Source organism: Lithobates pipiens, unplaced genomic scaffold, assembly GCF_037356315.1.
Source record: "Lithobates pipiens isolate NorthernLeopardFrog02 unplaced genomic scaffold, aLitPip1_a1.2 Scaffold_8, whole genome shotgun sequence".
NCBI classification, from domain to species: Eukaryota; Metazoa; Chordata; class Amphibia; order Anura; family Ranidae; genus Lithobates; species Lithobates pipiens.
Window position 1 is genome coordinate 57,431,165 of NW_027507903.1, and position 12,005 is coordinate 57,443,169.

The following is a 12,005-nucleotide window of genomic DNA, read 5'->3' on the forward strand; positions in this document are numbered from 1 at the left end:
CCCGTGCGAGTTTGCTGCGGGAGCGATGCGAATTCAGCCATACTATCTGTATGGCTGAACTCGCATCGCTACGGAGATCGGATGTGATTTGCACTGCAGTGCGGTGCGAATCACATCCGGATCTCCCCCCGCAGCAGTGTGAACCCAGCCTAAGCGCTATGGGCAGAAGTGATGTTTTGACTTCGCTTCCGTCCTGCAATGATATGGAGACAGGCGTGGGCCATCTTCCACTCACTCGTCTGCATGTCACACAAGGGAGAACCGGAGCCTTAATCTAGGCTTACCTGTAGGTAAAAGTGGTCTGTAAGGCCCCTTTCACACGGGACGGATACGGGATGATCCGCTCTGTGAACATCCGCTTGCTCACGGGAATCGCTCCATTTATCACCGCTGAGCCGGCGGATGACAGGGTGGTCCCTGCACACTGTGCAGGGACCGCCCTGTCAAATCTCTGCTCTCCTCTATGGGGGATCCGATGGGCACGGACCGCCTGTCCGTGTTCATCCAATCCGCTCTGCAGACGGATAGAAAAATAGGATTTTCCTCCGTCTGTAGGATCGGACCATAGCGCAGACGGATAATATCAGGTGTCAGCGGATAGTCATCCACTGACACCCACTATCCCATAGGGATGCATGTATGTCCGTATTTCATCCGAAAACAGGGCCTAAGGGTTTACAACAACTTTAAGTTAGAAGCTGATTGGCTACCATGCACAGCTTCAAAAGATTTTGCACTCTCCAGTTTTAGTAAATCAACCTCAGAACGTAATACTACACATGCTCATAGAATGCCACTAGAGACAACATGGGGTATATTTATAAAGCAGTGAAGGGAACATTCACTGAAGGTAAATCAGTTACTGTACTTTAAAAACACATGCGCCAGGAAGACCCAGTGCTATACAAATATGCCCAAATATGAAATAATACACCTACTATATATTGCCTGCAGCCCAGCTCAGAGAATGCCATTATAGATACGGTATGTAATAATAGACATATATTATCTGTAGCCCAGCTCAAAGAGCGTGGTTATAAACATGGTGCATAATGATAGGCATATATTGTCAGCAGCCTAGCTCAATGAATGGTGTTTTGGTCTTGTAGTCTCAGAAGCCTCCTTATACTGCAGCAAGAAGCAGCCTACACAAAGTATTCACAAGAGTTATTTAGGGAAATAGAACACCAGGAGTCAATTTTCTCATCAGTTACATTTATTAAAATCCACTTCATATGTCTCTGAAAACCTAACCGGCAGCACATTTCCCATAATGATTTTTAGAAACAAAAGATAAAGCTGAAAATAGTTATTTGTTCTTGCTCAGAGTTCTCTGCTTCTCGGCATGTTCTACAATCTTCTCTTCCACATACAGGCCTTTACGCTTCCTCACAGAATTCATGTATTTCCTGGCCTGGTTTTCCGAGTCTGCCTTCTCTCCGAAGTGTAAATATTCCTCCTCTGTGGTGGGTACCCAAAATGGGTCACTAGAAATAACCTGAGAAATGAGAGGTGTAAAAAAAAAAAAAAGGAATGATGAATATGTATTATTGCATAGGGGCAAATACAACAAAAATAATAGAAAATACACAAAGGCTGAATACCATTTAAACAACACACTCAAGGAAAAGACACAAAAAAAAAAAATATGAAATGCTGAGTGTGTTATAATCATCTCTGTGTTCTTGAGTCCTCCAATGTGTTCCTTTAAACTAAGCAATGACTTGTGAGGCCTCCAATCTGTTCCTGGATCTTCTCTATCAAGTGCCAGCCCCACAGATGTCTTGAGGGAAATCTGACACCCAAGAAAGGTCAGAGGTTCTAGAAGATGGCCAAAACAAGAGCTTGAAGGGGCAGATCACAGGTCTGGAATATACAATGACTTTCATAACGTACATACATTGATCCCACTGCATCAGCCTGTTTTCTTGGCCTGTTTGGTTTTGTCCTTTAATAGTGGATATGGAAACCAATCCTAAAAACGTCAAAGATCTACCATGCCTCTCAATATTGTGCCGCAGAAGGAAGAAATTATTATTTGCTCCCATTTTTTTTTTTTTTTTTTTTTTAAACACAAATATGCCCTTGCCTGCCACAGCATGTCAATTTTCCACTATTTTAGATCAGCAAAAGTAACCAGAATAATTCATGAGCAAAGACACATTTCATGCATTTACAGATAACCAAAATATCAACATAAAAGTGATACAGTAAAGCATGCAAACCCTTCTTATTATCATATGACTCAATATCTGGTTGCTACAGGCAACTTTATCTTGTTTTTTTTTATTATTAAATAGGCAGTGCAATAATTTACAATAAAAAAGAAAAGAAAATTGACAAAATATTATTTACAAAGTTTTCTATAATAGGCCTAGTAGAGGGTCATATATTTTGCAGAATTGCATCTGCTCTGTGTGTGTAAGCCCTTGTACACACGGTCGGAGATTCCGACAACCAAATCCGTTGGATTTTGTCCGAAACTGTTGCACACACACGGTCGGACAAAGTTGTCAGAAAATCCAACGTGATTACGCTATTTCGTTACGACGGGACTACGTTCAGGCTAGTAGCCAATAGCTTTGGTGTAGGAATTTGATCTGAGCATGTGTGGCACTTTGTCCGATCGGAATTCTCTAGACATGATCGGAGTATGTCCGATCGGAGCATTTTGTCGGAAAATTTTACCAACAAGTTGGAAAACTTGGTCCGTCGGATACTCCGATGGAAACAGTCCCATGTAGACCACACACAGTCGGAATATCCAACAAAACGGTCCGATCGGACACATTCCGTCGGAATCTCCGACCGTGTGTACAAGGGCTAAGAAGCCTATGAAAAGGACTAGGTCACCCTTTTTTAATGCAGGACAATACAAGACAGTGCAGACTGGCTTATATGCTTAACAAAATTAGATTATTATGAATTTTTTTTTTCTTGCTGTTATTTATGACTTTAGCAGACGGAAGCTATGAACTTGACGATCATAGAGAATAAGACGCATTCTAGAACCATTTAATCTTTAGAACACTGGATGATACGCATTAGATGGCATGAACACACAATTGTGTACGTTTCTCAGGGGTGCAGGTGCATTTTCGAGTCGTCAACTAGGGAGCTATTTTGTCACGAAACAACTCTGATAAAGGACCACGATATCCCACAGTGCTATACAGATGATGTCTATTCAATGACATTAGTCTATACCCTGGTGGAGCTTACAGTCACTTGATCGATTCCCTGTAAATTCTTTTTCCCACTGGATGGCTATGTTTGCTCTTAGTATCTCTAACAATGACCTTTCTAGTGTGTCAGCCATGTAATAGATGGGAGAAACAAGAATAAATGCCTTCTTTTCATGCTTTTCTTTTCCCCATTCAAGTAATTTGCTATGACAAAAAAAAGAAAAAACACACTTTTTTATGAATTTTGCACAAAATAAAAGCACAAAAAAACATCCTGGTGTTACCTTCACTCTCCACTGCCAGTACCAGCAGTCAAAACTTAACTCTGATTGCTGGTTGTCATTTTTTATATAATTAGATTTTTGTGTGACAGAGCAAAAAGGAAAGGCGTGCCACACTCCGAGAAAACAGCCCAGGTGTAAAGAAAGCAAAGCAAAAATGGCTTCAGCCTTGCTCCTTCCAGGCCATGCCCTCTGATGTATATTGTCCTGCCCAAAGGACACCTATGACTAAACCTTGCAGACAGGACAAAACGCGCCTGCAGGCCAAGCGTGGGAGGAGCCAGGCTGAAGCCGCTCTTACTTTACTTCCTTTCCACCTGTGCTGTTTGCTCGGAGTGCAGTGTTCTCTCTCTTTCCTCCATATGGTTGTGCATTGAGCTGCGACAGGCTCCTCTAACTCCGGCACCCGGAATGTGACTCGCCGGAGCATCAGAGCAAGTCTGTTCCAGGATCACCAGATTATAGACAAAAGGGGAGCAGTGAACTGAGACTACACTCATGCCTGGATAAAAAAAAAATGAGACAAGCATATATATCAAGGTTTCATTTTTGTTGGTTTGAGTAGATATTCAATATAATGAAACATTATGAAGAGCAAGCATGTAAAACTGTGAAAGTCAAATAAAAAAAGAAATACCAGAGACAAAACGCCTAATTTGCATAGCTGTTAAAAAGCCTCATCATGACAGCCAAGTAACTAGAATTTCAGAGGTGGAGGTCAATAATGGTAGAATGCATTTTCTTTTTACTGATCTAAGTGCAGACCATTGTTTTCAATGTGCCTTTACACACAGACACGTAAACACGCACTGCGTATAAATGAGTAAAAAAATAAAGAATTCTGCATTGTTGTGGGCTTGTACGCACATATGTGCACAAATACATGTGTAAAATGTTAATTTGAAAATAATGCAATTCCATTCTGAGAGATAGAATTTATTTTACTTGTATAAGCACAAATAGACACATAATAAAACGCAAGACGTTTTGGCCAGGAATACTGATTTTCAAACACGGGTGCAAGTATCATAAAAGCCTAGTACACACTATTCGTTTTTCTTTCTTTCAACCCAATGGGCTAAAAAAAAAAAATGAAAGTGATCGGTAGGAGATCCTGTACTAACAATCCAATGTTAGAAGAGCAATCTCCTCCGCTGAGCTATTGTGTTCTGACAGGGGGTGACCTTGTACACACGGGCCAAACGTGGGCCAGTTTTTATTGAACCGGCCAATACTGCCAGATATTCAGTCCGTGTGTACGGCCCTTAACAGTTTACTACTTTTTGGTATGTTAGACATACTACTAAAACAGTTTTATCCCAAGTGTTTGATACGTACAAATAAATACCCAATGATCCTCTCCGAAATACAGAGCTGTCCCATGTTTTCTCAAGAAGTCTAATAAGCCCTCCTAGTTCTTCATCTGGACTACAGCATGCTTTCTCAACCTTCCCCCCCCCTTACAGAGAGCTAAAAAGAACAATGGGGTCTGTGGTTACACATTTGATAGGTTAAAATTGTTCAAGGAACCCCTCACAACTTCGGAGGTAACTCTGTGGTCCCACAAAACCCTAGTTGCGTAAGGCTGGACGAGATAATAATTAGTGTATATGTTGGAGTTTCTCAACTAGGGTTCCTCCAGAGGTTGCTAGGGGTTCCTTGAGCAATGAGCAGTTCTCTGTATCCGTAAATGGATAACTCTTCCCAATGGCCTTAAGTGTAAGGAGCATTCTTTCGACTGACCATCACGCTAATGTATCATCAGTTGCAGATATAGTACATTTTAGCAAGAGAAATTTATTTCAAGGGTTCCTCTGTGTTGAAAAGGTTACGAAAGGCTGATGTACATTGTAGAGATGAGGAGAGTGGGAGGGTTACAGAAATATAGCAAAAGACTGAGAAGGCTGACACCATTCAGTCCACAAAAATGCTGTGTGCTGTCCGTCAAAAATAACTAACATGTTATACTTACCTGCTCTGTGGTAGTGGATTTTCACACAACAGCATGGATCCTCCTCTTCTCGGGTCCCTCTTCTGTGCTTTTGGCCCCTCCCTCCTGTCAAGTGCCAAGTCACAGCTATTCAGACATAGAGCCACGCCCCGCTCCCTTCTCTCTCCTGATTGGCTAACTGACTTTGACAGCAGCGGGAGTCAATGGCGCCCCTGCTGTGCCAATCAGGAGGGAGAGTCTGGGACTGTGAAGACACTCCTGAATATCGCTAGACAGAGATGGGTGTTAGGTAAGTATTAAGGGGTGCCAATGGGGCTGCTGCACACAGAAGGCTTTTCATCTCAATGCATTAAGCTAAAACATATTCTGACTTTACAACCACTTTTTTAAGCCTCGTACACACAGACCGAATGTCGGACGACATTTGGCCCGTGTGTATAACAGACGATCTGACAGAAGCTGCCAAACTTCATGATGAAAACGGTCTGCTGACTGGCTTGCGGTCAGCACTCTCGGCCAATGGCTGAGAGCACTGACCAGAGTGTTCTGGCGGTGGGCCGCCCCCCCTTTCAGAACACAATAGCACAGATTGTTATTGCAGCGGCTCCGACCTGAGCTGTGAGGTTTTTTTTTTCCCATTCAACCAAGCGGGTTGAAAACCCAGTAGTGTGTAGGCTTCAGTGGCAGCCTTATAATATAAGGCACAGGGACACAGCTCCACTAATCCATGTGCCTGGCCCCTAATCTACATGCAAGGTGCCGGACATGGATTTCAACAGTTTTTTTTTAAATTAATTTTTATCAAACACTCACTTTTGAATCCCTTATTACTCACCTGCTTAAAAACCCCATTTGGGGTGAATTTTCCCATATCAATTTTTTTTTAAGCATGCGATTAGAGCCTGAGGCTTTACTTGACTTCAAAAAAGGGTGGGCTGGGTGCGCCTTCCCATCCGTCTCCCGCGGGGATGGGGGGGTGGAGTTGCCCCCCCCCCAAAAAAAATACTGAGCATCAGCTGCCACTGCTAGGCTTTAGGAGCGTAGTGCATTTCTGGCAGATCAACAGGTATTTCCTTAAATGTAGGGTCTTTGAAGAGATACAACTGGGGAAACCTGCATGCAATACAAAGTTGTGTATACCGTTTTTTTATTTTTTTTATTTTGCCCAGCCATACACTTTAAACAAGCAACCTTCCTTTGAACTGAGCGAATAAGATACAAACAATAAAAGGAAAATAACGATTTATATGCATAATCGTGAGTTGGTGGCCAAATGCCTTTTAAGCCTATTTCATTAAACCAGGCTTAGTTCAAGTAATAAATGTATATATAATGTTTTCTGTCTATTCATGCGATATACACTCGACGTACTGTGTTTCTTGCAAAGAATATAGAAATTATGATGCGATTATTCAGCCATTATAACACATGACATCATTGCACTCCTACAACACATAATGAGCAGCATGTTTTCACATTCATATACAATACAGGAAAAAAGGTGTGATTATCACGTTTAAAGGAAAGTCGTACAATGTAATGTGGCCAGATTAAAATGTTCTACAATCCCACAGTATGCGTTCTGTGGTTATACTGAACACACGCTGAACATACATTATGTAATTATACAGCCAGGCTCTTTGGCTACATAAAACGCAGATGACGTAGTTGAAGAGAAGCAAAGTATAGTATGGGCCCAGTGTAATGTGTACATACCTCCCAGTATAAAAATGCACAGTATAATCGTACAGGTTAATCCTATTTTCGTATTCATAAACATCATCACGGGAAAAAAAAACAGCACAAATGGCAAATTACCAAAAAAAGAAAAGCTAAATGAGCAATCAATGCTGCTCTCTTTCTGAAAGTGGGATTGATTGATGAGAAAAGCTTTTGGGCCTTATCTGTGTGTTCAAACACAGGGCTGTGATATAAAGCATAAAATGACAAATTACCCAGAGCTAAATTAGGAAGTTGGCAAGGAGCCCCTAAGTCTCTAGTGGACAGACAGGTACCATTAAGTGCAGGACAGATGGAGTGAATCTTAGCAGTAAGTAAACATCTATCCAAATCTTTTTCTGCTGAGTGAAAACACCAGGCTCTTCCAATGGGAAATCTGTCACATTGCATCTGCTGCTGATACATGATACAGCACAAGCATAGGTAAAGCAGCAGTCCGTGTCTACTACTGCAAACATTCCCCAGACACCGCCACCATCTTTAACCATTTGTAATCACAGGCTTGTCTGTCTGGGTCGGGGCAGAGGCACTGGCCACAACCACAATGATCCTTTGTCTGGCTGAAGTGCGGAGCAGAAAGGACACTGATTATAATAACCAAGGCAGTACTGGGTGGTCTATATATAAGAAAAAACATACAGGTCCAAGTGCAACAGCAAGATTACAAAGATAACAAGCGCACTACAAAAAAAAAAAAAAACTGCACACTTCTGAATAAAGATTTGAATGAACAAGACACTTCTTAACTGTATTACTCGTAAACCAAGGTTCCACTATATAACATATTGCACAGACTGGGGTTTCTCAACTGGTGTTCTACTGATCTTTACGCAGCTGTGTGCACTGTTCCATAGACAACAATGCACCTGTGTTCAAATCAGTAAAAAATGTGTGTAAGAAGCCAATGGCCCCGTTTACATTTGAGCAATTTGTAGCTCAAAAACGCTCAAAGAGCAAAATCCAACTCACTTCAATGGCCGCTATTCACATATGAGCGTTCTGTCGATTGGAGCAGAACACCTGTTCAGTATGTATGTAGGAATGTATCCACCTTCTCTTATCAGATTATCCCCAGGTTCAAAATTTCGCAATAGGCCAAATTCCTCCTGGCACATGGCAGATGCTAGGTCTTTTAACCACTTGCCTACCAGGCATGAACACCCCCTTCCTGCCCAGGCCATTTTTCAGCTTTCAGTGCTGTCGCACTTTGAATGACAATTGCGCGGTCATGCAAAGCCAAATGAAATCGTTATAATTTTTTCCCCACAAATAGTGCTTTCTTTTGGTGGTATTTGATCACCTCTGCGGTTTTTATTTCTTGCGCTATAAACAAAAGAAGAGGGACAGGTTTGAAAAAAAAAACTATTTTTTTTACTTTTTGCTATAATAAATATCCAATTATTTTAAACAAATTTTCTCCTCAGTTTAGGCCGATATGTATTCTTCTGCATATTTTTGGTAAAAAAAATAAAAATAAATCGCAATAAGCGTATATTGATTGGTTTGCGCAAAAGTTATAGCGTCTACAAAATAGGGGATAGATTTATGGCATTTTTATTATTTTTATTTTTTTACTAGTAATGGTGGCGACCTGCGATTTTTATCGTGACTGCAACATTGCGGCAGACATATCGGACACTTTTTGACATTTTTGGGATCATTCACATTGATACAGCGATCCGTGCTATGAAAAAGCATTGATTACTGTGTAAATGTGACTGGTAGGGAAGGGTTTAACACTAGGGGGTGATCAAGGGGTGAAATGTGTTTCCTGGGAGTGATTCTAACTGTGGGGGGAGGGGACTAACTGGAGGAGGTGACCGATCGGTGTCCCTATGTACAAGGGACACACCATTGGTCTCCTCTCCTCTGACAGGACGTGTATCTGTGTGTTTACACACACAGATCCACGGTACTGCTCAGTTACTGGGCATCGGGTCCCCAGTGACGCGGCGCACACGCCGCCTAGTGGCCCGGGAAGGAGATCACGTCATATGACAGTGGGCGTGCGGCTAGTGGTTAAAGGACGAGTTCACCTTAAAAAAATAAATAAAATGCCCATCTTTTACAGGTAAAAAAAAATATGTGCATTTATTTTTTACTTAGAGCCTGGAAAGCATTGCATCCAGGACCAGCAGCATGCAGGTATCATGCAGGACTCCTGCAGACTTCTCAGTGTATGTGCCTGCTCATACCTCATACGGGCAGACAGATGCACACTGACAGCACCATGGTACAAGCAGACAGCTGCAAAGGCTGTTGGGACTTGTATTTTCCCATTCACAGAGGACTGAGAATGAATGAGTTTGCTGGGCAGGTGGAGCCCCTCACGGCTACGTTTTTTCCAAATAGTGACAGCGGGCGTCAAGAGAAGATGCCAACCCGATGTCACTGGGAAGGGAAGAGTGGGAGGGGGTCGGCTGCAGCTGCTGGAACATGTTACATGTTCCACCCTAAATACAGGAGGAACACGTAACATGTTCCAAAAGGTGACCGTATCCTTTAACTATAGTTCTGCTTTAAAGCAGTATTAAATCCAAACATACAAATTTAATATATTACTGCTTACAAATCGTTAAATGTAATGCCAGCATTCATTTTCTTTTCACTTGGTGATCTGGCCAGTAACACTTCCTGTCTTAAGGTGTCTCCGCTCTGGATGTAGGAGCAATAGAGACACACTTGTGCAGCAGCATTGTCAATCTGGGGAGAGGCTAATGGTAAATGCACTAGTGGATTTTGATTGAGTTGACTAACAACTTAAAGTCAAACTCCGCCTAACACCTCTAAGCAGTTACAGAAAACATTCATTTTTTTCTTTTAAGATTTATCACTTTCCACCCGCGCTATAGCCGAATGATGGTTACAGCTTCCAGTGCCGGGAGGGCATCAATAGACGTCCTCCCATGATCGTGCTGTTGGTGCGCTCTGTGATCACTGAGTCTTTCTGACATGGCTGATCACAGAACAGGGTAAAGGGCCAATCACAGCCGGCCCTTTACCACGTGATCAGCTGTCAGCCAATAATAGCTGATCACAGAAGTAAAGCCGGTTATTGGCTTTTTGTCTCCTCACGAACAGCAGAGAAGCAGAAAGCCGATAACCTGTTTCTGTTACAGGGACATCAGTACCCTATCAGTGCCCGCCAGTGCCACCTATCAATGCCCACCAGTGCTGCCAATCAGTGCCAACCAGTACCACCAATCAGTGTCCACCAGTGGTATCAGTGTCCACCAGTGGCACCAATCAGTGTCCACCAATCAGTGCCTCACCATCAGTGTCACCTGTCAGTGTGGCTTAGCAGTGCTGGCTGCTATTGCCCATCAGTGTTGCCCATCAGTGTCACCTATCAGTGCTGTCTCATCAGTGCCTAACAGTGCTGTCTCATCAGTGCCCACCAGTGCGGTCTCATCAGTGCCCACCAGGGCAGCTTCATCAGTGTCGCCTCATCAGTGTCGGAGAAAAATTAAAATTTTATAACAAAGGAAAAAAATAATATTTTTTTTAAATGTTTTATCTTTGGTATTTAATCACCTAGTAGCGATTAAATACCAAAAGAAAGCTGTATTTGTGTGAAAAAAATGATACAAATTCTGTTTGGGTACGTGTTGCATGATCACGCAATTGTTATTCAAAGTGCGGTTGCACTGCGGGGGTGCTGATGCTCGTGGCCGACGGTCGTGATGACCACAGGCCACGAGCGATCGCAGGCATGAGACGTGTGTGTGTAAACACACAAATTCCTGTTCTGTGAGAAGAGACAGATCATGAGTTCCTATTAGCTAGGAACCACAATCTGTCATCCCCTCTAGTCAAGCCCACCCCCCCCCCCCCCTACAGTTATAACACACAATCAGGGAACATTGTTAACTCGCCACCCAGTGTTAACCCCTTCTCTGCCAGTGACTTTTATACAGTAATCAGTGCATTTTTATAGCACTGATCGCTGTATAATTGTCAATCATCCCAAAAATGTGTCAAAAGTGTCTGATATGTCCGCCATAATGTCGCAGTCATAATAAAAATCGCAGATCGCTGCCATTACTAGTAAAAAAATAAAATATGGCATAAATCTATCCCCTATTTTGCAGACGCTATAACTTTTGCGCAAACCAATCAATATACACTTATTGCGATTTACCAAAAATATGTAGAAGAATACATATCGGCCTAAACTGAGAAAAAAATGTGCTTTAAGAAAAAAAAAAATTGGGGATATTTATTATAGCAAAAAGTACAAAATATTGTGTTTACTTAAATAATTGTCACTCTTTTTTTGTTTATAAAGCAAAAAACAAACAAAAAAAAAACAAAAACGCAGAGGTGATAAAATAGCATCAAAAGAAAGCTATATTTGTGGGAAAAAAGGAATTAATTTTGTTTGGGTACAACGTCGCACGACCGCGCAATTGTCAGTTAAAATGACGTAGTGCCATATTGCAAAAAATGCTCTGGTCATTGAGCAGCCAAATCTTCCGGGTCTGAGGTGGTTAAAGTTGAAAAATAACAGAATTACTGGCTGGATGAGCAGGTGAAAAATAAAAAGGGACAAAAAAAATTAAAAGAAAACCAATGCAGCTACCACATTTAATGATTGGTAAGCCGATACATAATGCCAACATGTTTGTTTTTGGGTTTAATACCACTTTAAGGGCTTTATGTTCAGTGTTACGGGTTAAGAGTTTGATGGTAAGACATAGAGTAAGTGTCGGTTCTCACAGGGGCGGCTTCAAAGTCATCCGGCTCTGAAGCCACTTTACACAGCGCGACCTCATCTCAGCTTACAAATGACTTTTTTAAGTGAAGTCAATGCAAGCAGCTCCGCAGACGCCCCAAAGTAGTACAGCA

At 42.0% G+C, this 12,005-nt stretch overlaps 1 protein-coding gene across 1 annotated transcript in view; it reads right to left on the minus strand.

Annotated features, from left to right (window-relative positions):
• Positions 1-1,198: 1,198 nt before the first annotated feature.
• EFL1 (elongation factor like GTPase 1) overlaps positions 1,199-12,005 on the minus strand; it is a 558,006-nt gene continuing 547,199 nt past the window's right edge. The window contains exon 20 of the mRNA XM_077472758.1: positions 1,199-1,498. Within this exon, the coding sequence (XP_077328884.1) occupies positions 1,310-1,498 (189 nt within the window). The 3' untranslated portion in view covers positions 1,199-1,309. The remainder of the gene's footprint in view (positions 1,499-12,005) is intronic.